Source organism: Larimichthys crocea, chromosome XV, assembly GCF_000972845.2.
Source record: "Larimichthys crocea isolate SSNF chromosome XV, L_crocea_2.0, whole genome shotgun sequence".
Lineage (NCBI taxonomy): Eukaryota > Metazoa > Chordata > Actinopteri > Sciaenidae > Larimichthys > Larimichthys crocea.
In genome coordinates, this window is record NC_040025.1 from 17820668 (window position 1) to 17847482 (window position 26815).

A 26815-nucleotide genomic window follows, 5' to 3' on the forward strand; every position below is an offset into this window, starting at 1 on the left:
CATCTAGTGGTTTCTCAAGATTAGACACCCTCGCATGAGGTTAAGACCCTCATATCATGATTAACTCAATCTGAACAACTCCGTTCATTAAGCACTTGATCAGAAGAACACTGAACTTCTCGCAGAATCCTTCAAAACAAATGGCACATGGACAAAAAGCTGCAAAAAAAAGAGAAGTACTAAATGAACATCTTCTCTTTAACTCCAACAATTGTGCAAATGTTCCCATTTGGCGTCTGATTTCTGAAGGCAGGATTTATTATAACATTTAAAATGACCTTATTTGTCCACTGTGTGAGCCGTCTGAAGGTAATATGGCTCATTTTACATCCTTGGTGGAGAACATAGCTTGGCGACTTGAATTACCTTCCCCTCAGCTTGTCTCCCAGTGAAAATCCCATTTTCCCATACGGTGATGGTGCAATGTGCTGAGCTTGGTGATATCTCAGGGCCTCTCCAACAGTGGAGGAGGGGAGTGCAGACATGCTTATTGCCTCCCTTTTAGAAAACCATCATTTCAGCAGGATCAATAGTGCGTCCCACTCCATGGCTGGCAGAGTGCACTGCCTCTATAGGGGGGCAGGAGGTGGAGGATGGTGATGGGGTATGTGTGGACAGCTGCACCAAGGCAAGTCCGAGCAACGCAAGGTGAATGATCGCATGCTGCGTCAGACACTCTGCTTCTCACTTGTTCTAAGATGCAGTTTCTGAGGAGGACCAGTGGGTGGATGCTGTCCTCAAGCGGTGGTTGCAGTTGCAGGCAATGTACTGATGAAGCAGAGAACTAGTTCAGCCGTCAGGTACTTCATGTTCTGAGTTTTTTTGCCTCTCAGCTGACTCGCAAACCTGCCTCAAGATGAGTAAAGATCTGCAGCCGATGCAGCTCGCATAAAAACCTCCTGATGCCTTTTTTTTTTTTTTTGAGTCGTCCTACACCTCTTTGACTGTATTGGAGGTTGAGCACTCAAATAGATTCATGCTGTAGGTGAGAAGACATCTCATGTTTCAGTGGATGGCTTGCAATATAAAACCTATACAGTCCAGCTCTGTAAAGCAGAAATGTTTGGACAGCGATAAAAATAATCTTTACCAGTTATTAGAGTAGTAAGCATGGACAGTGAGGTTTAGAAAATCATTCACTCTGGGAATATTGACCTCTGCTCAGTTATTTTTAACAACACAGTGCTGTATGTTGTTCGAAAAGGCCACCATTCTTTCAATTTACTCTTAGCAGGTTTTTGTCATAAGTAGGAAAAAAACTATTATTCACATCTGCACAGATATAACAGATTTTCTTGATTAATCAATTAGTGCATAACATGTCATAAAAAAGTGACAAATTAATATTTCTTGTTCCAAAACTAAAACATGCAATTTATCATCCATACTGTATATATCCTATAACATATGATATTTATATCTGCACTATTATGTATATATATATATATATCCCTGTTCATATGTACATACTCGGCACGTTACTGCCGGATTAATAAAGTATATCTTCTTCCTTTTTGCACTTCTGGTTAGATGCTGAACTGCATTTCGTTGTCTCAGTACTTTCTGCAATGACAATAAAGTTGAATCTAATCTAATTAATAATATAAAAGGAAAGCAGTGAATCCTGAACTAATGTTTGACTTTTTTTTGCTTCAAATCAATTTCTAATTTGATGAATCGACTAATTGTTTCAGCTCTATTAACAGGTTTAATGCTACAAAATAAAACAAAAAGATAGAGTTCACTCTTTCAGTTGTGCGTGCATAAACACGCGTCAGCAAACATGTATTTAACGCGTGCCGTTTGACTTTGAGAAGCTGGTTTAGAGTAAAGAAAGGGCGTCAGTGAAGAGAGGTGCACCACTGCGGGACAGGGGGGATGTGGATGGGACAGGATGTGTGGTGCAGTACGAGTATCCCCTCTGCTCAGATCGCTGCTCATTTGTCAAGTTGCCTGCAGACTTGAATGGTGCATTGCTGCTAAAACACAGAGAGGCAATCAGCAGTGGAACGGCACACCTCCGGGGAAGGGTCCCAGGTAGAGGAGAGCCTCCCTGGGAGATCTGCGGATTAAGGGGTTCTTTTTCTCAAGAAAAGCCGCTCGCCACACGACAGAGGGTCAAACTGAAGACAAATATGTATTGTTCTTACATATGGTATATTTCATATAGCTTTATATATATATATAGTGAATAAAAAGGAGAAGCATACCTGCCATATTCATCACATCCACCCTAAGGCTACAGAAAATGTTATTTTTGAGTTTGTTCTACTTGCAGTTTGCTGTCAGAATGGACTAAACTGTCTAAAGTGCAGTATCTCCACAGTGCTGAAGGGAAACAGAAATCATAGATCAAGGAGCGTAATTGTTACATTTTCCACTTTTACAATAAATTATTTTTTTTTCCACTGTAGTTTCACTCATCCAGCAGACTTTATTGTCATTTCTTTGGCTCACTCAAACTTTGTCTTTGCATATTAGCAGCACTGAGATGTTCTCCATACTGGGACAGGCAGTGAAGCCGAGCAAGGTCATGGCGTTAACAGTGGCCCGGTTCAGCTGGTGGATGTGGCAGTAGATGGGCAGACCCATGGAGCTCATCCTGTGCATCAGAGACAGAGACAGAACCAGGAGGTGACCGGCCCGCCTGTACTCTGGTAGGGTGTAGGCCATCCTCAGCTCACACAGCTCGTCAGACAGGATCCAGGCCACAGGACGGCCTGTCTCATCCGTCACGCAGTCTCATCCGTCACACAGGCTCTCACGTGGTTGATGCTCTCCTGGCTGCCTCCATAAGGCAAGTATGCGTCCACAAGCTCAGCGTGGGACTCGTCCAGGATGTAAATTGGCAGCGGCAACACATTCCTGATCTGCAGAGGGGGGTATGAACAAAAATTTTGAACATGAATCAAAGAAATGGATGTTATATTTTCTAATCTCACTCATAAATTACAACAAATAATGGAGCTTCCTTGAACTATAAATTTCATGAACTCACTTTTGCCAGTCCATCTTCTCGGGGCTGTGGTGGATGAAAGTGTTATAACTGACACTGAGAAAGGCGGGTTCTTTGATGAGATGACGTGTGAGCTTGGTATACCTTTCAGAGACATACAAGCAGAGTGGCATTTTGTTTTAATTGACCTTCATTATCATAGCGAAGGATGCACAGACCCAGATTTTTGCTTCCCAGTCCCCTCTCTGATGCCTGAACCTTTTCATCAGTAAGGTTTTATAAAGATAGCATGGCCAGGGATTATTGTGGCATTAAAAATGGAGCTGGTGACCCGTTAGTGAATGAATGTAACTGATAGTAGAGACACCATTTTTTTTATAAAGACATTGACAACAACGCTGTATTTAGAGTAGATCAATTGTGTCATGGCCGATACGTGTTCAACTTAATAAGATCCATATTGGCTGCAATAACATTCCAGCATATCAGATCGAATCAGATCAAATTACATGTTGTAGAATCATCTGATCGGAAAAAAAGACATTGTGGCAGTTGTTTAAGCTCTGGGTGCTTTAAATAATATTATTATATTTGCTCTGATATTAACTGTGTTGCCTTTTATTGTCAGATGCATTAAGATAGGTGACAACACCATTACACCATTACAAGCACAAACACAGATATGTATTGTGCAGTTTACTTAAGAGTTAATCCTCCTTCTGCCAAAAATACTCATCACCTAGTACAAATGAATACGCAGTGAAAATATGTAGAAGTTTGTACTGTTTGAATAACATTTGCTAAAAACTACAATGCCCAACTCTTTAAGAAAATGAGCCTTTTTTAAAACTACAATATATATGTATGATCCATCTAGATAGACGTCTTCAGCAACAACTAATTCAGCTAGGGACAGAGTGTTATAACAAAAATATGTATATGCATTGTTAGTTTCCATCTTTCATTGACAAAAATATCTATAATAGTAGAAATATAGTACATCTCCAGCCTTATCGTTCCATCCGGTGAATGAGCAGGTTAAACTTAGAAACAGTTCAGCAGTAAAAGAGGAGGGAACTGTGAGTCATACAAAAAACAGCATTGTTGGACATCTGCACCATGCATCATAGTTACAGTACACTGCTAGGGATACTATATATCCCTATGGGTACTAATCAAATAATATATAACATACAATATACTCTAATACATCAGTTAAGGAAATGTTTTGTCTTCTCTTACACTACCTCTGAATATGAGCCCGCTCCTCCGGTTCACGACTCTCTCATTAAGCAGCAGACCTTTCAGAGTTGCAGGGTTCTTGGTGAAGACGGTGCATACAGTATGTCAGGAATCGCCACGCTGCTGCTTCTGCTGCTGCTGCACTGCTTCACGGGCAGATATAGACATCAACAGGCCATTCTGGAGGAGCTTATAAGTTACCTTTGTCCCTGTGCACTATACCTGTTTTTGACGGTAACAAATGGCAGTAGTGAATGTAGGCCAGGAGTCAACACACATCTCCAGATGACACGAGTTGTTGTGGAGGATATGTAACACTCCTCCAAGAACCTGGAACGCAGAACACAATGCAGCAGGGAAAAAGACCAAAATAACAAGCTGCTCGCCATCCCTGCAGATGGAAATGGCACACAAATAACACTAGAGATTATATTCAGTAGAGTGGAGTCTTTATGCCATATTCACATTTTTCTATTAAACAAAGGGCGTTTTTCTGCCTTCCTATCACAGAAATGTTTCATTAAAAAAGCAGAATTACAGTGATGGAGTGTGGCAGTTCCCTGAGGAGGATATTTTTCATCAAAGTGAGCTCCTTCAGTGCTTTCAAGATGATCATGTTGGGGTTTTTTATTGGTATAAACTGGCCTCTGCCTTGAAGATGCTCCAAGTAAAGAAGTGCAATTTAGCTGTGAAACTTATTTACAGGTGTAATTTAGCTGATTTACAGCTTAATGGGCATATACGTCAGAGATAAGATGAACAAAGTCCAAAGTCTTCGCTCTCTACACATAAATATTTACCATTCCTGCCCTACAGTGCTCACATTTACTGTAACTGCAGTAATCTGTTATGTTTGTGTGCAGTAAGCACACAAACATAATGTATAGAACAGAAATATCACATAGGGATATTTATAAAACAGGTCTGTGAAGTCCTAATCGACGCTTCCCAGTTGCAGTGTCCCTCAGTTGGGGCTGATCTCTGTATTATGCTTTGTTACAGCACCAGTGTAGAGAGCGAACTGGCTGCTGCTGACACTGACAGAGCTGCTGCTCACTCACAACAGAGCAGTCAGCTGTCACAAGTTCAGCCACTCACCATAATGTCAATCCATCATAGACCTTTTACTACTGTCCTCGCACACTTCATACGCTTCACGCGTCGAGCTCTGCCTTTCAAAACTGATTGAAAACTTACATATACTTCAATATTTACATTAATATACAGACAAGAAATGGTTTCCATATTCTTTCAAAGGCATTGGAGAGTTGGAGAGTTTTGGAGTGCAGAAGACAGGTGAGAAAGTCCAGAGGTATGTATTTCATTACTGTCCTATGCCATCCCACAACTGAGGGGCCCTTATCTGAGATCCAGTGCTGAATTTTCCTGGCACAAAATGTAATAACATTATACAGTTTTTCTGAAATACATCAGTTACATGATCACTGGGAAGACCCAGAAGGAAGGAAACCGGGTCCTTCTTTAGAACCTTCTGTATTTCAAACAAGACACAACTCCAATATTTTTATATTTTTACACAGGACCAGAAACAGTGAGTAAGATCACCAATTTCTGTCTTACATTTAAGACAAACTGGAGGAACATGCTTTCTGTATTTGGAGAGGTTTGGACTAACATGCACTCTATGCAGTATCTTAAATTGCATCGCTCTTGTCCGGTTACAAACAGTTATTTTCCTTGCATTATCCCAGATGTCCTCCTACATCTCCTCAGTGATCACAACACCCAGCTCTGTCCGAGCGCCGAGATTTGAGCAATCCCTCAGACCGGCATAAAAGGTTCTAATGAGAGCATTGCCATGAGAAAGAATTACTTGTTTCTCTATCTGTGTGACATTCATATCAGCAAGCAGAAATGTATCTTTTATAATAAAATCTCTGACCTGAAAATAACGAAAAAGATCATTCTTGATATGCCATATTTTTCCATAACATGATTGAAAGTCATGAGGGTAGGACCAGCAAAAAGGTCACCCAGGGAAGAAATTCCCTTAGCTGTCCAGCATTTGAACGCCCTGTCCAAGGTTCCTGGGAGAAAGTCAGGGTTATCAGCGATCGGTGTGAAAACTGACGTAAGCCCTGATCTGCCTTTCATATGCCGTATAATCCTTCATGCTCTAACAGTATTAGTTGTAACTGGGTTGCTGCAAAGCTTTTTAATACATTTCAGTTTATCAATAAAAAGTAGATTTTTTAGAGGACAATTGATTAGGGACTTCTTGATATCAAGCCAGATTGACGAAGCATTGTCTTTAATCAGCTATGTATCTTAGATGGGCACTCAATTGATATCTCTTAATATCTGGTAGATCCAGCCCACCCATAGCACTTGGTAACTGCAACACTGACATCCTGATCCGTGGTCTACGTTTACTCCAGATAAAAGAACTAAACCAACCATTAAGTTTTTTCACTATTTTATGATTGAATAAGATGGGAATCAATTGTATTGGACACAGCAATAGTGGAAGGATATTCATTTTCAGAAGTGAAATTCAGCCCAGCCATGATATGGGAAGATTGTTCCATCTCTCCAAGTCAAAACTGAATTTTTAATCATGGTGAGTAATGTCGTATGTGCTTGTTTGAAAGAGTATTTTCGCTTCTGTGAAATAAATGACTGATCTGGAATAATGCATTTGTTGTATTGTGTCACAATTCTAAGAGTTAAACTGTTTGTCCTTGTGTGTGTGCTTACAGTCATTTCAGTACGACCACATTTGACCTGTTTCTGTCGATGACAGTGTGTCTTTTTTACTCCACTTGGCCTTGGGAGGAATCTGTACAGCTTTACAAAATGAGGTCAGCAAAGAAGCGTTGGTGCAGTGAAACACACAACGCACCTTCTTCTACAAAAATCCCATCATTCAGAGTATCTTTACGGCAGGCTGACTTAAAATGAGCAGTGAGAGAAAAGATTTTTGTGAAGTTAATTTATTGCTAGCTAGCCTCAATTACCTCCCCTCTGACTTTATTTTTCATTGGCAATGTCAGATTTCCCCTGAGGTTACCCCCTACAAACGCCTAATCATTTATGCTCACTGTTTTATTTTACATCTTGTCAGATTTTCAGAAATACATTCTGCTACATTGCACACCCAAAAGGTTTCAAAGAGCCAGAAGTCGGGTGTCAGTCAAGGCATTCTTCTCCTCGACTGAAGAAGATTGAGAATTAGTCTGAATTGATGAGTAAACCAAGCGAGCTGCTGAGCTTGTAAATCAATGTGTCTATTATCTTTTCCGGACAGATCAATGGAGCCGAGGAATGGGCTGTGAATGGCAAAAAAAAAAAAAAAAAAAAAAAGACATACGCAAACTCACTCGATGATGGAATAGACCTGACTCCATTGTCTACCTATGTCAAGAATGTCCTTACTTGACAGATAACCTTTTTTTCCCCCCCAGATGAGCATTACTTCACTTTGGTTACAGCTCATGTCTGATAAGGTATTGACGATGTCCTGCTGTGATATAAAAGCACAAAAAAACCTAAAAGCATTAACGTATTTAAGAAAACAATTCCTATAAACTTAAAAACGCTTACAGCCGGACCATAATGTGAACCATAAACATGAGTGAGAGCCGTGTGTGTGTACATATTCAATGAACTGCATAGACGATGACTCGATTCTGAATCCCTACACTCATATGATCTATGAGCCTTAACATACACTTACGCATTATGCCCTTGGCTGGGCTAACAAGAGAGAATATTAACAAGAGTGCAAAGCCAGAGGCGATGAGGTGACAGTAGCCAGGTAAAGCATAGCGAGGTAATCTAATAGGACAACTAAAACGGCCCCTCCTCATGGCTTATTCATCACAGGGGATGCCATTACTGAGAATGGCTGCTATGTGAGGGATATGCTGGTGGGGGCATTTTCCCTGGTGTCACAGAGTACAGAGAGAGAGAGAGAGAGAGAGAGAGAGAGGGAGGACAGATGCTGCAAGGCTCGGCAGACTGATGCAGTAGCAGCACTGCATGCAGATCGCACATGCAGGGGATGATGCTGCGCTCTCAGCTGACAGCTAACAGTTTTTGCATGATGCATACCTATGATTCATACTGATACTGACTGGTATGGACAGGTTCATGCAGCAGATCCCTAACAGTCAGAGGATGCTCCATTATGTGAGTTTTACTGATTCAGCAATCTCTTCCAGCAGTGGTGTATCTTATAAGGGCAGACATAGAGGCTAATCAGAGAGAAAGGCCCCGATATAATATATAATACTCTAATGTGCTTAAAACGGGTAAGACTTGATGGGTTCAGGGTTAATATTAGATGCATCATAGAGCTCTAATTTTGCACCAGAGGACGAAAGATCACAGGGTTCACCTGAAGGCCCAGGCAGAACAAAGTCATGCAAAAAAAAAAAAAAAAAAAAAAAAAAAAGGAGTTAAAAAAAACAAAAAAAAAAAACAGCCTGGCTCTCCTGCAGTGAGAAGCAGAGCGCTGCACTGCTGCAGAGAGCAGCCAAGATGCTGCTGATGCCTACAAACGCACAGAATTTATAATGGAGCCACCATTATCTATACAAAGCCCATGCACTGCAAACGTCATCGCTAAACGCTGGGAAAGTGAACCACCAAGTGCGTTTTTTTGTGAAGCAAAGACATTGCAGAAAGAGAAGTTCAACCTTATTGGCTGACTAAATGATGGATGATCTCACTCTCGCAGAGTTGTGCAACGCGCAAAAGACAAATTCGGTTGGTCAAGATTTTCCCATATTTTAGCGCACTGCAGAATAGCACCAGTGGAGCAGTGCATTGTGGGTAATGTAAAGCAGGTAATAGGGATTGCAGATTAAGGACATTTCACTTTATTGAAGGGGATTTTGTGCCTTTGAGAATTGGGAAACTTTGAGTGTTGAGATAGCAGCTTTTAGATAAGTGACGTTCACTTATTGACTGCATGATTATTGCTCATTTGTCAAAATGTGCGGCAATCTGTGTGCAATAATCCCGTGGCGTGCCTCGTGTCATGTTAAAATATGGTATATTTTACTATTGCTTAGGAGTTTAATAGCACAACCACTTTTTTTGTACTGTATCGCAGGTGAAAAAGGATCATTTCGACATAAACGCGTTGACCAAGTGTGTAATTTTGTGTCACATTTTCTGATTTTACGTGTACGTTTTTTAAAATTCAACGGCCTGAAATATATCTTTTGGCAACACATATCAGGAGAAATCCAGACAACTAGATTCCAGACATATTGTGACAAGTTTTGAAAGCACACTAGAGGAGATGGCCTCTCTGTGGATCAAACTGTTCTTCATTGAGGTTTGAGCACACTCGTATCTCAAAGCAGCTTTTGCTGTAGTGTGAAAATTAATTTAAAAAGGGAGGGGGGGTAGAGTTATGTGTGCATGGAGGGGGGTCTCTCTTGTGAGGAGTCCTTTACACTGATGATTCTCAGGGGTGTTTGGAAAGGGGGAGGCGGGGGTGCAGAGGAGGACATGGGAGGAGAGTAGGGCAGACTGAAGATGTGCACACACACTGACCCTGGAGGTTGCGTTCCCCTTTAAAAGTCCCATCCCACTCAGATACGCAGAGCTCATGCAGGATCTGCTGCGGCAGTGGGGGAACACTGCTGAGCTGTGCAGTTTGTGCTGCCAGCGAGCGTGCAAAGAAGAGGAGGGGGAGCGAGCGTGTACAGGAGGAGGAGGAGTGAGGGAGAGGGAGAGGGAGAGAGAGAGTGCAAACAATGTCATTCTGTTCAGGAGGCAATGCTGCAGTCAACTTTGCCGCGCCATGAAGGCACATCACCAGAGGCTCAGAGTGAGTGCAGAGAAGTTTTCCTCCTCTCCACCCCGTGTGCGATGCTATCCGAGACTCCTCTGTAGGTATACATTTATTTCCTCTCTTGTCTTATCTACCTTGTGTGTTGTCTCCTTATGTGCCCATCTCTTTGCAAGGGACAGTACACTTCTAAAATCAGCCTTACAGGAGTTGATATACGTTTGTCGGTGTGCATGCCTGCAGTATTGAAGCTCCTGCCTGCTTCTGTCTCATCAGTGTCAGCCTCCTCTGCACCAGTAAGAACCAGGCAGCAGCCAGCCAGTCAGTCAGTTAGCAGTCAGGCTCTACTGCTCCCTCATCCATGTTTAACGCATGGTACAGGCTGGAAATAGCAGCCGGCGTGTCAGATAGCGGCTGGTTGAGAGGACTTGCCATTTGACACAAGGACAAAAAAAAAAAAAAAACTAACTAGGATGCAAAGAGTTCCCTCCGCTGGAGGACACTTTCATCTTTGCTGACTCCGCTTTTTCTAGAGAACAGACAGTCCCAAGCTCTCTATATTTCTCTGGTAGTTGTGGGTTTATATTTAGCAGCATGCGTTAGTTGTGAATATGATGCTGGAAACTGGGTACGAAAGGTCTGTTGTATCAGTGCTTCTGGCTGTGCTGTCAGTGTGTGAGTGCTGAAATGCGGAAATGAGAATGAGGCTACAGTGGCCTGCATGGGACAGGGGAGCTATGGTGCAGTAATGAAGTTGTGCTGTAGCTTACTGGGACTTTTCTGCTGTCCTGAAAGTAGATCCCAGGGCAGAGTGTGGCTCTTTTCAGACTCTTTTTGGAGAGTTTAGCACAAAATGTGTTTGATAAAAGTACTGATATGATTGAGCATGTGTTTAGCTAAGTTTTTATTTGTCTCTTGGATAAAAACAGAAATGTCTTTCAGAGCAGAGCCACTCTTAGCGGTGATATCTGTGCTGCAGCTGCAGCAGTATCTCAGCAACTCTCTTGATTTAAAAGTCGATGTTGCTACTTATATCTTTTATACCATACTGCACTGTCTATACTCCACGGCGAGCTGTTTCAAAGGCCGTGTAAAAATAGTTTGTGGGCGAAAACACTTCATATAGAAGTGAGTCAGTATTCAAAATTGTGTTCTGAAACCTGTCTGGATGATGGATTCTGGCAGTTCAGTTTGCCTGTACGCAGGCTCGGTTAGCGCTGAGTTCACCTCAGGTAACTGTGCTAAGACCTTGAAAAAGCTGGCCCTGCATAGTCAGCCGGCTCTTTGTGAGGCAGAAGCATCTCTCTCTGGCCTATGGATTTCTCACCCCCCCCTCCCCCCCCGCTGCAGGCGGGCGAGTGCGGGGGAACAGAGTGATAGCAAACTGTACATGAGGTCCGCACTACATCCGGAGCCTGACATCATCTAAGAACATCTGCAGTTCTGCTCACACACTTTCACTGAGGGTGGGTGCTGCACTGCCAGCAAAGGAAATTGCCGCACTCACCTGATGTTCCTTGCGCCTCACTTTCTGCCCTCCCCCCCACCTCCCACCCTCTCTCCTCCTCTTCCCTCCCCCCTCCTTCCTCGTCTCCAATTTCTCTACTGTAGTCTCTCTCAGAGGTACAGTTGCCCAGCACAGCGCCTCACCGGCATGCTTTGCACCTCTGTGATTCTGCCCCTCACTCCTCCACCTCCTCCTCTTCTCTCCTCCACTCACCATCACCACCACCACCACCATCTCCCCTGCTGAAAAAGTATGCAGCACATGCTCTCACATCCTCCTTGAGCAATTTGCCTGAGTGAATATAGGGAGAGAGAGAGAGAGAGAGAGAGAGAGAGAGAGAGAGAGAGAGAGAGAGACAGAGAGACAGAGAGAGGGGGGGGAGGGAGAGGAGAAAAAAAGCCAGTGAGCTAGCAGCAGAACAGCAATCCTGCAGTGTCCTGCAGCAGCTGAGTTCCTGCAGTGCTGGCCTCTAATAGCGCGCGCACACACACACAGACGCGCATGCATGCACACACACACACACACTCAGGGATGCACATCGAGACTATCATTCTCCGTCTCAGACACAGACAGTCAGTCATGTGACACAGTGGTGGTAAATGTGAATGAGGGCAGGCCGTCTTACTCTGGACCGGACTGAGCTGAGTTAAGAGACACACACACACACACACATACACACACATATATACACACACATACTGCTCATAGAGCTCCACAGGGACGCAATGGTGAGATTAGCTGGTTTGCCCCCCCTCCCCTCCCACCCCTCCATGGTGCATTGTCCCGTTCCAGCACTCGAGTCCCGATGATGTAATCAATGCAGCAAGCTTTGAACTTGCTGGGCTAGGGGTTCCTTCCTCCCCCCCCCACCGCAACCACCCTCCACCCCCCTCCTTAACACAGATGCAAGTGTGAGGCCTCAGCTGCAGTCTGTGTCCGAGGTAGGGTAGATGACTAAATGACAGTTTTAAGTGATGATTTAGCTATTAAAGTGAACAGAATAATTTCCTGTGAGCGTTCTAGCTTGAATGATTGTCCATATTGCGCTCTTGTGCAAACAGATAGTTTCATGCTTCCATAAATTAAGAAGCAAGCTCAGTTGGTGAAACCACTGCTGGCACTTTGTCAAAACACTGCTGTGCAGTGCAGTGCCGCATCACCACTTCTAATAAATTAAAGCAACTATCTGCAGGCGAGTACGCCTCTGCTGCTCTTCTACAAAGTTGCTTTCTAGTTGCTTTCAGACAAACCTCCAAGCAGAGCTGGGAGCGCTTTGGGTTCCTTCTGGGCATAGCATCATAGTGACTTTGCTCTTTCATTGATAAGGTCATCAGTCAGTTGACGGGCTGCAGTGGAGAGCATGTAGAGTACGGTGCTTCAGAGATGCTCAGGAAGCCAGATTGAAACCATACTGGAGAAGGTGAGTTTTGCTGAGCTGGTTCCTGCCACTGCACCCAGAATCTGCCTAGTGATCAACTTCCACTACAGCAGTGATGAACGGGCATCAGCCCTCCTCTAGTAATAATTAAAAGAAACCCAGCTAGCTTCAGAGTGGCTCTGCATAGTTAGCACTCATGGATGGTGATGATTCTGCACATTTTGATAATGTGACTGATGTATTACATTTATATCTCGCCGATCTATCAGATAGACGATTCTTTCTCCGCTGCTTTAGATTCAGAGTTGACATTGACGTAACACCAAAGATCCAGGAAAATATGAATATTTCACAAATGCTATAAATATTTTCACATGCATACCGTAAGCTTCTCAGTCTTATAATTCAAATTGATGGGGTTTGTCTGCAATTGATGTGACCTACTGTGGGTTACAGTGCACAACAATATGATGAATCAGCAGCTTACATTAGTATGCTGTGCTGGTGCCCGGTTACAGCATCTATAAACTATCCGTTCTGCTGTATTAAACATAAAAAACGACCTCTTATAAGAGTCTGAATGAACAGATATACTGTAGCTAAGATATTATTTTGCCCGCATCCATTCAGGTTTTAGCGTTAGACAGACAGAAGACAGACTGAAAAGAAGTCACTGCATGACTGTGCTTTATGGTCTATGACATTAGAAAGATGAGCTGAGAAGTCAGTCCAATTTAAAAAATGCTCTCATCTCTCACACTTTTTCAGCCAGTTGCCGTTGTCAATAAATCAACCCTGCTTTTGTAAAGAAATCTACTTCACCATGTCACACAGAGACTCAATCTTTCAGACAGTGACTTTTTCATTTCTCAAAGTATTCAAAGTAAAAGCTGTGTATGCTAACCAAATAAAGCAGGCTGAGTCATGCTGGGTTTTTTTCTGGGTTTCCCCCCTCTCTGATCCTCTGCTCCTCCCCCTCTGGTTTAGGAGCAGGCTCATACACCAGGTCCGGCTGTTGGTGGCGTGTTGGAACATGCCTTGACTTGTTGTGTTGCCTGAGTGAAGCAGAGAGAGAGAGAGACATCCACAGAGACACAGCAAGAGAGAGAAGAGGCTTGTGGTCAACAGTTTGCCAGTGTGAAGTGACCCACACAATATGAGGGCCCTGCAGCACCCGTGGACAGACTCCTGCTGATCACACCGGACTGCACTCACTGGAGACGACCGTGGATGGAGGAGCTCCGCTGCTGCCTGTGGTGAGTGTCAAAACTGTGTGCGAATTAAAGCCTCTGACATATAATATTACATCTGAGCACTCCTGTGAGCGTCTAGGTTAATTGTTATTGCAGAGAGGAGCACAACCCACCTCCACTTTGAATTAAAACTTTAGAAACACTGATTAGTGTGGGGAAATCAAAAGGTGCTAAAACGCGGCCTTCACATGTGCTTAATAAGGCCTGTAGATTGATTTCAGTATAAATGAGAAAATGTTCATCTGATGTGTGCAGCTCTAGGTATTATGAAAGCGTCCAAGCCGAGTCTTGATGCTAACATGATGCCATGGTAACTGTACAAAAGGTTATCAAATGCAAAGAGCGTTACACCCAAATACACACTTACCAATCACACAGTGGCACAGTAACCTCCACACAGACAGAGCACCACCGGTGACCCTTTCACAAGTCTCCAGGGACTCGGGGATCATTGTCTGACCACAGTTTGATCCTCACAGAGAAGGACAGCTGTTTTTGTTATTGTTTTCTCCTCTGTTCAAAATGAAAGCCGGTTTCCATCAGGAGACTCAGCAGGTCGCCTCTCCTCCCTGAAAAGGCAGAGACCAAAGAGATGAAGAGTATCTGCTAAAATACAGCTATGATGGGAGATTAAAAAACAAAACAAGCCTCATTATCATCAGTGTTTGAGTCCGGAAGTGTGTGAGTGTGATTAGATCACACGTACTGTACAGAGGCAAGCAGATAGACAGTAAGCTTGTTACCACGTTGTCACACATTAGAGCTAAATGTTACTCATTACCTCGACAGTCAAAACTCAAATACATTTATCATCATATGATAACCATTTAGTGTCTTATGTGCTATGATCTGTGTATTTTACTTTTGTGTGGTCAAGCCTGCAGATAGTTACTGGGGCAACTCTGTGTTCTGGTAACCAGGGGTAGTGTGCACTGTGGGTAAGACTCAAAACCATTGAATTATTAACACAGTGCAGTTTGACATACAATACTGATAAGTGAACGCTGATGAAACCTTCACACCCCCTGGAAAAAGATCAAAAACTTACAGCAAAAGGTAGAAAATAAATGTCGTGATCAGGCTTTTATTACTTCTAATCATTTTCTATCAACTTCAAATGACTCCGGTGTTGATTTGAAATTGTTAATTTGAAATTAAAAATAAATGTTAAAAAAAGCAAAACCAATATACATACTTATGTTATATAAGCTTTAGGAGAGGTTAAGCTCCAGCACCGTGCCATGCCATCATGTGTAGCATTGTTCAGAAACATGACTCTTTTGTAAATACTAGTGTCATTGTTGGCCGTAAGATGATTAGGTTTGTGGAAAGGGACTGGAGCAGGGAAGCATGACTGTTTGAGCGTTGTTAGCTGAAATGAACAAGAAATGCACAGCGGAGAGGAGCGAGGAGGGGCGAGTGAGCGGGGCTGGTGATGTCTGGGTGTTCTTTAGCATCCGGAGGGATCCAGGAAGCGTACATGGGTCAGGGGTTAGGGGTATCTCTGTGTTTTAGTGACGTAACGTGTTGCTGAGGATATTTTCTGCCTGTAGGTTGAACGTGTCACAGACATTCATTAAATACTAAGACTGTGCATTTTAACATATATAGAAAAATATACAGAAAAATATATAGAATACAGAAAATATACAAGAATATAAAAGAATATATGCAAATGTTTAAGTGATGTAGAACCTCAATTGTTCAAGTTTTGACACTGGTGCCAATAAGAAAATAGCTAAAATTCGATACAAAATTATTGGTTTGTATCAAAAATTTAAACTTACTTAAACTTTTCAGTAATGCGTCTGGTCGTTTTTAACATCTTATAACATTAATACTGTATATACAACTGACTTTAGTATTATTAATGAATAAAAGTATGATTTCAATCTGGGAAAATATGAATTATCTCATTAATGAACAGCGTAAATATTTATTTAAGAATATTTGGTACAATCTGAAGTAAACAAGGCACATCATCTTTTATTAAGTATTTAGCAGCTGTCAAATATAAGTTTAATATCCAGTTTATAGAACTTTTATCATGTTGAGCTGACAAAAAATGTATCTTTATTGATAGTTGATTAATCGATATGTGATTTTTTTTTTTATTTCCATTGTAATTTAATTGACAAACTGAATATCTTGTTAGTGTTTAGAGATAATCGGACAAAACAAGACATCTGAAGACACAAATAATTTAATGATCTATTGATTAACTGAGAAAATAGTTGGCAGATTAACCGTTCATGAATCGTGAATTGCAGCCATGCTGTTTTATCTGAGTATGTCTGTAGCTCTCAATCACATTTGCACCACTATCTCCCTCTCCTGATGATGAATATTCCCTCTTTTTTGACACAAGTAATCTGTTACAAGTATTTCTGTATTAATATCTATATTTTAAGCATATACCTATGTCACTGCAGTACATATAAATATCTAAATGTACTTCTAGGTCCCCATATTCACCCACACCTCACACCTATATTTATAAACACGTTTCCCACAACTTTTTGTTTTGTTTGGCCAGAAATACAGAAATAGGAAGACACAATTCTGTCAGTAAGGCTGAACCCAGCCTGAGGCTGGTCAGATTTTAGAGTCGAGGCTTGTTGTTGTTACTGCTGCTGCCTGCTGTGTGATGCAGTGAGGCAGCCATTCATTCATTTAGCAAGTAGGGTGTTGTTTTCACTGGCATTCCTCAATCCTGTATTAGGGATTACATCAAGCTCTGAGCAGGAAGGAATTCCTGTCATCATGTGGTCAGTGAAGGCAGCGTCTGGCTGGCCACAAAGACACACGGATGCAGTTGTTTGGCCGCTGAACACGAGGTGTTCCTGTGTTTGTCAGTGGACATCAGTGAGTGTAAGACAGGGGCGGACAAATAAATATTTAGTGTTTAAATCAGCAGGGCATGTTGTGTCAGAACTTTAGATCAGAGCGTCATGTTTTTCTTATAAATATGTCATTCTTTCTTTGAAACCAGATAAGGTCAAAATGCTCTGAACCACCAATCAAGCGAGGAATTTCCAGTTATACAACTAAAAATGCGTCATAAAAGACACAAAAAGCAGAAAGGGGAGCTACAAATAGCCTTACTGCGGATCTCAGCGGTGGAGATACATCAGATAGAGGACGTTCATTCATCTGTACTTTTTCCAAACATCCCTCCGGACACCTCTCTATCTCCTTCATAATTCTCCGCACCTTCATTTGCTGCAGATCGCTCGCTAGTATCCATGTTGTCCTGTCAGCAAATCAGAGTCCACAGGGAGAGGACAGTATGGAATGGTCAGCCGACCCAAAAATAGCACTGCAGCGAGCAAGCGCAACTGATAGCGAAGGGGTTTTAGTTGTTGTCCCTTAAGTACATAACCACACGGACCCTTCGCATGATATGGTACTCATGTGAACACGTCAGCCACACGTAGACATACACATGCACACAAATAGATTAGTGCTAAATCAAACTGAGCTTTTTGTTGCAAAATCATGAGTCACTGCAAAGTCTATTCTTAGTTTGGGGGTGTTTGTGTTTGCCCAAGTTGTGTGTACTTGAAGTGGTGCTGCACAAAAGGCTAGAAGAGTATCAAGAGTATGTTCGGGAACAAGGTTTGGGTCACTTTGGGCAGCAGAGCGGAGACTCATCAATGTACCGCAGTGAAATAAAGCTGAGTTGGCAGGCGAGAGCACCTCTTTAAATCTTTTAAATTTAAGAATTCTAAAAAAAGAATCCAACCATCATATATATTAAAATTTATCAGTCAAACTATTTTTATTCCATGAATCAAATGCTATTCAATAATTATTCCTACTCTTCTTCCAGAGCTTCCTGCTGTTGGCATAGGACCACGCCACCCCCAGGGGGCTTATAGTGTGAGGCCGCTGCCTTCCAACAACCACCACCACGAAGCTGGGCATGAAAAGTGTGAGCGTCCGCATTGCCAGACTCACAGGTGGAAGTGCCACGGCAGAGACCAGTTTGGTTCCTGCTGGAGAGGAGAGGCAGGCGGAGCGACGCACGGTCAGACGTGGCTCCTGTGGGTGTTTCTCTGGCAGTGTCTTAGCTGGTTGTTGTGAGGAGTGAGAACGAAGCAATCAGCAAGTATACTGCCGCAGAAATTCTTCGCAATATGAGGCCCTGGGATCACAGCCGACACAGGGAGAAAAGCGTGCATCAGCATTGTAGCAAACATGGATCCTGCTGCTACTGTAAGTTTTTACATATGTGTGCTGACACGGTAGAAATTAACGAGAGCTAAGGACCTGATACATAATTAACTGAAGACAGATCAACTGAGAGCATGACCTTTCTGTTAACAGCCTCTACAATACTTACAATGGATCGAAGAAACACACTTCCACACTCTGTTATACCTTTATGATCCTCTGCTGCCATCTTGTGACAGAAAGCAAACTCCCAGCATGCTTTTGTCCATCACACACTGCAGCATTTTGTAAAACCTACATCGTCTCAAACCCCCTTCATTCAGAAAATACAGCTCAACACATGAGATTCTTTATTTTTCAGTCGCAAACGCATGCTGTTTTTTTTTCTCCAAATTAAATTTTGCTTCATGAGTTATAGGCACTTTTATCTGGATGCTAACAGATTAATAATTAATATGGTTTATTCCTAATTTATCAGTTGCAGCTTAATCATTTCTCGATGTCATAAATTATAACTGTAAAAAAGAGGATAAATAAAAGTTACATAAAGACCAATTTATTCATTTGCCTTGTTTGTTTTCACAGTACACATGTATTTTGTAATTGTGAAAAACTTGTGTTGTATAAACCACTTTGCATATATGCAAAAGCGCTTAAAGATGCTTGAGAAAATGATGTTGCCAAGCGCACAACAGAAAACCTAATGAGTGCAGATGAGGCAGAACGGCCTGGATGCCAGGTGCACACTAATTTAGGCTTCCACAGACACACACGGTTAAACACAGACAGAGATTAATGTATAGTGTGCTGACTTAAGATTGAAAAAAAAAATGTTTTGTCTACAAAATCTGTCGGTTGATTTAATGTTAACACTGGACAATTTTGTGTGTTGTAAAACTGATAGTTGGTGGTGTGACTGTGATGATAATGCAGATTTGTTTGCTGCAGAGCGCAGGACAAAAAAAAAAAAAAAAGACAACGTACCACTGCATTGCTGCAAACACAAAGAAAGGAATGCAGTTTTTGTGGGCTGCAGCAATGCAGAAGCATTCAAATCCCGCTCTCACACAAGGTTACTGCTTTACAGCTTTAAATCTTAACACACTTTGGAAAACCACAATTATAAGGTCACAAAAGAATTAACAGCTGCTCGACACAAAGCCCCGCGATGCTCATTACTCAAAAATGTCATAAATACTTTATTATGGGGGGGGGAGTGTGAGCCCAAGGAACGGTTTGATAACAAGGAAATGTACTTTAAGAGGTGACCACAACCAGCAGCACATTTTAATTAAATTTGTATTATAATTAAATTAGAAAATCTTGGGACAGCCCCGTTCACTGAGGTGACAGTCTCAGATTTTCCTACAATGCAAAGCTTACATTTGTTTAATTAATAATGCATTAATGTGCTTCACCTGTGTCGTTATTGTTGTTCCAACTGTTTTAAATCTGATGATTTAGTTAGGATGTTCTGCAGAATACCTTAATATTCATATTACAGTAATAAGCGCTGAAATGATTATTAAACGAATTGATCGTTCAATTGGCAAACTGATCGTCAACAATTTTGATACTCAGTTAATAATTCCAATCATTTACCGGACAAACGCAACAATCACAGTTGCCACTTTTTCTGTTTTATATAACTGTAATTTTTTTTTATTTGCAGCACTGGTTGGACAAAACCAGCAGTGTTAGGACATCACTTTGGGTTCTCATAAATTGTGATTAGCATTTTTCAATTTTCATGGCGTTTTATTGAGCATGCAATTCATCCACTTAACCCCAAAAATAATTATTAACATTTTTGTCATGGAAATATTCAGTGCAAAGGATATTTTAAGGGGATGACTACTGGTGCTTTCAGGAGAACAGACTACGGGAATTGCCTTGTTTTTAATGACAAAAGATCTGGCTACTGAGACTTTACAGAACAAAATAACATCACCTTATTCCACTGGCTTCCGATTGTCTTTCTAAATTATTTTGAAATACTGATACATTCAAGCCTTGTAAAAAGTGTTGCTGTCTTGGGTTTTATTTCCTTTCCTGATTATTAAATTGCATTTCATAAAGCACTTTTACAGGAGCTTTAATATGGAGTGGGAGAGTTGTCATAAAAGTTTATGATGACTTTTTTCAATTTACACGTGTAAGTAAAATAATAGGTAAATAAAATCAAATATAATATTCTGACTACTTCTTTATATGGAAAGATTAGAGGTTGTCATCTGTTCTCATGGCACAAACTTGTCATAGCTTTGCAAGGATCACCATCAGAGACAAAAATAGATGACACGAGTCTGCCTATTACCAGCTGACTGACTTCTGCTTTTAGTTCCGGTTGGTGCACCAGCGGGGAAGGAGGTGTTAAACACGGAGGAAAAGTTTGTTTGGTTCACTTATAAGCGATGGACGAAGTGTGTTTAGTTCATATGGTGGAGAGACTTTGGTAATATCCTAAATGTGGACTAATATGAGAGACTAGTGTGCTCTTTGGAGGAGTGTTTACAAACCTGGCTGCACACTCGTCCATGAGATAATCGCAGCTCACATCTAATCAGCAGCGAACGATGGCAAATGGGAATCAGACAGTTGTGTACGTGTCTGAGCAGGTGGTCGTGTTGTTTACATGTGCGCTGTCGTTTCTGGGCTCTTCTCTCATCATCCTCACCTTCATTATTTGGTCTGATTTGAGGACTACTCCGAGGAAGCTCCTGGTTTACCTCTCGGTGTCTGACTGGCTGTCCGCCGTCTCTTACGCCTTCGGAGTGTGGAAAGTTTTCCGCACCGACTCGGTGGACTGCGTCGTTCAGGGGGCGATATCCACTTTCGCGAACACCAGCTCCTTTTTCTGGACTGTGGCCATTGCTGTTTACCTGTACGTTTTTATCGTGAGGTCCAACCAAAGAGTGGCTGACAGCCTGGTGTTGTTTTTCCACGTAGTCAGGTAAGTGTGTGGCTTCGTTGTTAACTTTAACATTTCAGTGTTTTCTGAGCTAGTGACTGAACAAACACAAGTTTGTGTAGCTGCAGCGGGATGCCGCCGAACTGAAGCATCCTGGGATATTTAGCAGCTGACGACGGTTGAACAAAAAAACAGAAGCTAAGTGCGCAACTGTATGCTTCCTTAAAGTGGAAAACAGAGCGCGGGAACAGGTTTCTGCTTACTTTATGTGTCGCACTGGTGTAGTTTGCTCAGTAAAAGATAAATAAAAACTGATTTTTTAAGCCTTTAAAGTTAGCCTCACTTAGCTACTCCTGACTCTCGCAGCGCCAAGAGCTACGTTTCCATGGCAACACTGTGTTCACGGAGACGTTCCGGTCAGTCCGCAGCGGAGTTAACGTACCGAGTGCTCAGTGATTTTAAGAAAATAACTATATTTCATGTTTAATTCAATCACTATTGGACATGCGTATTTGTTCATAAAACACACATGAACTAGCTATATGGTAGGTTAATCTTAACCTGTGTTTTAATGGGCTAGTTTTGTTTATTTAGACTCCATCTCCTAGCGGGTCAACTGACGTTACCATAACAACATGACTCTCCATCCCAGTGGATGGAGTTTATCTGCCATGGCGATACGGAAAGATATTTAAATAGTGTTTTCACAAATATGGAAGCTGTTGTGGCGCCAGTAAAATGTAAATAAAACTACACTCGCTTCAGTTTAATCTCTTATGTCCTCATAAAATGGTATAAACCAGTTTTTTAACCAGGCAAGTTCATTTGTGCAATGCAAATGCAAAATGCTATAAGACAACACAGTGCAATATAAAAAGAGAGCGGTGCTTAAAAGGGGTAAAATAACATATTAAACATTAAACAACATAAAACAGAATAAACATGAGAAAAAAAACGCAATCACAGTACGATATGGATGGGTCCCAAGTTTTTATTTAATAAAATTAGGTGACAAAAGTTGTAGGGCACCAGAGTGGGAGCATACTTCAAGTGTTCTGCAGATATACGGAGCATAGAAACTGAACAATGCTTCCCTATGTTGTTCTGTGATAATATACCTTTTCTTTCTGTTGAAGAGTGAGCAACACTTAGAAATCTTCTGCAATTGTGTCTCTCATTTAGTGCAGCTGATGAAATTAGATGACATGGATTGATATCAACTGCGAAACAGTTAGAGGAGTGAATTTCTGTTTGCCTTATAGACTGGTTTATGGATATTGCTGTCACTTGGTGCAAATGTAGACATGAAAATTCATCATCATCATTAGTACCTGTTTTTCATATTTAAGTAAAAGCTACTCTGTGTTCAAATGCAACTTCTGGATAAGTATAAATAAAAGAACATCAAAATCAACTTGCTCCAATTATCACAAAGGTACAGAAATGCTTTTATTGTTGCCAAAATGAAGGCATATTTAATTATTTTAAGCAAAATTATCACCCAATACTGAGGAGCTGATGATTACATCATGCATACACCTTACACTACACTATAGGAAGGGGTTTTTTAGAATAAAAACTTTGTGAAACAAGCATTTAAAATCTATTTGAAGGTTGTTAAGAGGTTTAGCAGACCACCTGTTTCATCATAAGCTAAACCCTGACTTTGAGTTCTCAGAATGCTTTATCCTTTGTTGTTGTTTTGCACGTTAATGAGCTGTCCATATTGATTGTGAAGATGTAAGGGAGTAGATTGGCTGCGCCGTAAAATTGATCTATTTATAGACACAAGAACATTTTTACCCCTCGGTACGCTGGATCTGTGGCTGTTTTTGTGAATTCTCAAATGCTCTATTGAACTGAAGATCACACAACAGGGCCTTTCATCAAGGCTTAACACACACACACACACACACACACACACACACACACACACACACACACACACACAGCAAGGCCCTAAGAATTGCAGAATTTGTAATGATCAGCCATATATGGCCATGAAAACATAGTATTCTTTTAAAGTGATGGTTTTAGAGAAGTGTAATGCTTTGAAACATTTTGTTCTCTAAATGCTGAAATCGTTTTATGGTATTATGATGTGCAGAGCTAAAGCAACACAACTGGTATGCATCTGTACTCCGAACTATGTTACACGAACAAGCGTTAAGCACAAGATAATCTATCACATGGTGTCACATGTTTTTACAGTATTTGTGTGTGTTTAACCCACCAAGCATTTATGTGCAAACTTTGTGGAGATGTTAGATATGTAGATAGGAAGTTCACATTTTGAGGAAGTAATGTTTAATCCTCTAAACCCTTTGTTCTATGCTCTAGCTGGGGCATTCCATTGGCCATCACTGTTGCAGCCGTGTCCCTGAACAAGATTGGCTACGATGCATCAGAGGTGTCGGTGGGCTGGTGCTGGGTCAGGATACACGCATCTGACCGGGTCCTGTGGATGCTGCTGACTGGAAAGATCTGGGAGTTCTTAGCTTACCTCACCCTCCCTGTCCTCTACATTCTGATCAAGAGGCACATCCACATAGCGGTGAGAACAAAGCAGGTTTTTACCAGCTACGTGCCAACTCTTATTACACCACAAACCACTCACAATTGCAATGACAGTGGAGTTGTGTATTTTACGAAGTTTATCTCCAACAACATTTTAAAAAATACACTAAGCAGCTTAATTAGGTACACTTGTACAGTCCAATGTGATCAAATACAACAACTCTGCCATAGATGTAACTTTTATAAAGCATATAATGTTTTGGTTTTTCTTGACACCATTGGAGAGGTATTAATTTAACTATTATGTTTATTATAAAGGTTGTAGTTTGCAGTTGTAGTGTTAAACTGGGCTGCATTATATTTAGAGGTGTTTCTAATATTTTGGCCACCCCATTTACATGCATGAGAGGGCCAAAAAACACCCACTAAGACCTCAATAATAAACATTAATTAGAATCAATACCTCTCTGACAGTGTCAACAAAAACTGAAACATTATGAGCTACATAAAAGTCTAATTTATGGCAGAGTTGTTGTATGGGATCATATTAGATTGTACAAGTGTACCTAATGAAGTGGCCAGTTGGTGTATATTCAATACATAAATATTTTATAACACAATCCAAACGAGAAAACTCTCAGAGAGTCCATACTACACCTCAGCCACAGCTGCACAACCCAAAACAATAACAACAACTTATAGTGTGTGTGTGTGTGTGTGTGTGTGTGTGTGTGTGTGTGTGTGTGTGTGTGTGTGTGTGTGTATAAATAGAAAATGTTTTTATATCCCCATCTGGGCCTGGATAAATACACAGTTTAATAAGCAAACCTGTACCAGTCCTCATCCTCTGGGCACCATAGATATGAATGTACAAAATGTCATGGCAATCCAGTTAATAGTTATCACAATATTTGACTAAAAGGTCCTCTGCGTAAAAGTCAAGAGATCACCAGAGTCAGTGGTTTCTTCATCTTGGGACCATGGATGTCTGTACAAGTATGGCAATTCTTTTAATAGTTGTGAAAAATATTTCAGTTTCATGGCAGACAGACCTCTACAGTCTGCCATGAGCATGGCTAAAAAACATTGTCTCAAAAAGTCCTTAATCTCATATTATACTCACAAATAACATTCATAATCACATTAAAACAAAAACACAACCTCCTTGGCAGAGGCAGTTGTTTGTTTTTGGATCATTTTCCTATCCTACATCAACACGTTGAAATGTAGCTTCCAAAATTGTGAGAAAATGATCTGCTACCCTTGATGGCACATCTCATTGACTTTTATCTTTATTTTTACTTTTGTTTTTCTGCTTCTCGTATTCATGTTTTTTTGTTTTTTTTGAAACACTTTCTGTCTGACGCAGCATGCTGCCCTCTCCGAGTACCGTCCCATCTTGCCCAACAGGCCTCAAACACACTCCTTCACCTCCATGGCCGACGTGAAGCTAACACTCATCCCCATTATCTTCATCGCCCTGCGCATTTGGAGCACAGTGCGCTTCATACTGCTGCTAGCTGACTCTTCAGCCAGGCAGCACCCAGTGCTGGTCACTCTGCATGTAAGTTTCTTTTAAACCAGTGCAATCTACAGTTTACTGCTCCTGCTTAATGCTGCTTCATTTAGATTGTGTGGATACTTGGGGTTGTATGTGCGTGCTATCATTAGCTGTTAAACTTAAATGTGATCATGTGATTAATGCTGACACACCTATGAATCATCACACATTCATTATGAAGGGGTTCCTATTTTTTGAATAGTAGTGGAGTAGCTTTCAAAATAAAATAAAAAATAAAACCTTTTATAATGCCATCCATTCCTGGACAGTTTTATTGCATTATATTGTCAAGTGAAACAAATATTTTAGTCAAATAAAAATATTAAATGTCCGCTAGTGAAAGTGATCACTCATAATTAGATGTTATGTCTATGAGATAATAATATAAAGAGTTTTGTAACAATATCAACACATTTAAAGACATTTTATTTAATCTATTACTGCCACACTCCATTTATATGCTTTTGTTTGAACCCAACAGGGAATTGGCAACACCTCGCAGGGAGCAGCCAACTGCATCATGTTTGTATTATTAACCCAACCAATCCGCGCACGTCTCTGCACAACGCTCTGCTGCTGCTGCTGCTCCAAGTGTCGAGCAGAGGGGCAGCACTCACAAAACAACCCTCATAGACCACTGGAGGGACAGGACGCCTCCACATAGAGAGCAGAAGAAGACAGCACCAGTCGAGTCCGGACTGATAGAGGATACTAGATTCTGTGTATGTGAAACTTGACACAGGGTGGAGGTCTGTTGTACACTGTGAAAAACAGTTTAGCAGCTTTATTTATCATGTAGCGTGTGGATACACTCACACTGAGGTTATCACTGTGAAATGAATATTCAGATTTCATCTTGTTCCGCTGAGTATTCGGGTGTTGTACTGATGGGGAAGTGTTTGTTAAGGTAATAATTATCACGACACAAACACAACTGTACATTTGTTTCCGCTTTTTATTGTTACTTTTACAGAACATTCACACAAAGTGTTCTCACACACAAATTTTGATCTTTTGACTATCAAAGTCTGTCGACTGTGGTCATCTTGAGTTCATGGAAGAGAAAAAGTATCAAAACGTCTGTAGAAACTTCTCATATAAGTCCTGCACTATAGTCCTCTGGTACTTCTCTTCATTTGATCTATATGCTTAGTCACTGTTTTGCTATAATATGGCTGACCACAATGCTGCTTTCAGAGCTTAGAGGAAGGAAATGGCGCAACATGGAAGTACATTTTGTCATATTTAGGTGAATGATCAAGTCTTCGTGACAGTTATTCATGGATGACTGATGTAGAGGAAAATTATGCTGCACGTATTATGTGAAAAGTTTCTATGAATTACACTTTTGAATACACTTTTTTTGTCACGTTTAGAAACATTTCCTTTCAAGCAAGATACTGAAAAGTGTTTTTTTATTATTATTATTTGGGTAGATTATCATTTTGTAATATAAAATACATTTCCAGTGTATGTATGTGTGTTTGAGTGCAAGAAAATAGTTTGACCATCTCTTTAAAATATAATAAATTGAGATATAGACACAA

The 26815-nt window shown here is 41.1% G+C and overlaps 1 protein-coding gene and 1 long non-coding RNA gene across 5 annotated transcripts; one reads left to right on the forward strand and one right to left on the reverse strand.

The window, feature by feature from the left end:
* Window positions 1-1753: 1753 nt before the first annotated feature.
* LOC113747748 (uncharacterized) lies at window positions 1754-21053 on the reverse strand. Of its 4 annotated transcripts, none has more exons than XR_003463861.1 (8): window positions 20957-21053; window positions 14471-14672; window positions 13755-13905; window positions 11686-11763; window positions 4421-4528; window positions 4204-4336; window positions 2999-3100; window positions 1754-2870 (listed from the first exon to the last, which is right to left on the reverse strand). It is a non-coding gene; the product is annotated as an uncharacterized LOC113747748 (long non-coding RNA). The 4 variants fall into 4 exon arrangements; XR_003463858.1 differs by having other exon boundaries at window positions 4204-4341; XR_003463860.1 differs by having other exon boundaries at window positions 4204-4344.
* gpr157 (G protein-coupled receptor 157) lies at window positions 20603-26815 on the forward strand. The gene is made up of 4 exons (XM_010740914.3): window positions 20603-21232; window positions 23531-23744; window positions 25077-25271; window positions 25750-26815. The coding sequence occupies exons 1-4, from the start codon at window positions 20856-20858 to the stop codon at window positions 25930-25932; spliced, it is 969 nt and encodes a 322-aa protein (XP_010739216.2). The 5' UTR covers window positions 20603-20855; the 3' UTR covers window positions 25933-26815.

Excerpts from the sequence above, each read along its gene's own strand:
- gpr157 (XM_010740914.3), top strand. The coding sequence starts at position 20,856 with ATGGCAAATGGGAATCAGACAGTTGTGTACGTGTCTGAGCAGGTGGTC. Across the intron at positions 21,233-23,530 it reads TTGTTTTTCCACGTAGTCAG|CTGGGGCATTCCATTGGCCA; the intron begins GTAAGTGTGTGG and ends TCTATGCTCTAG. Across the intron at positions 25,272-25,749 it reads CAGTGCTGGTCACTCTGCAT|GGAATTGGCAACACCTCGCA; the intron begins GTAAGTTTCTTT and ends TGAACCCAACAG.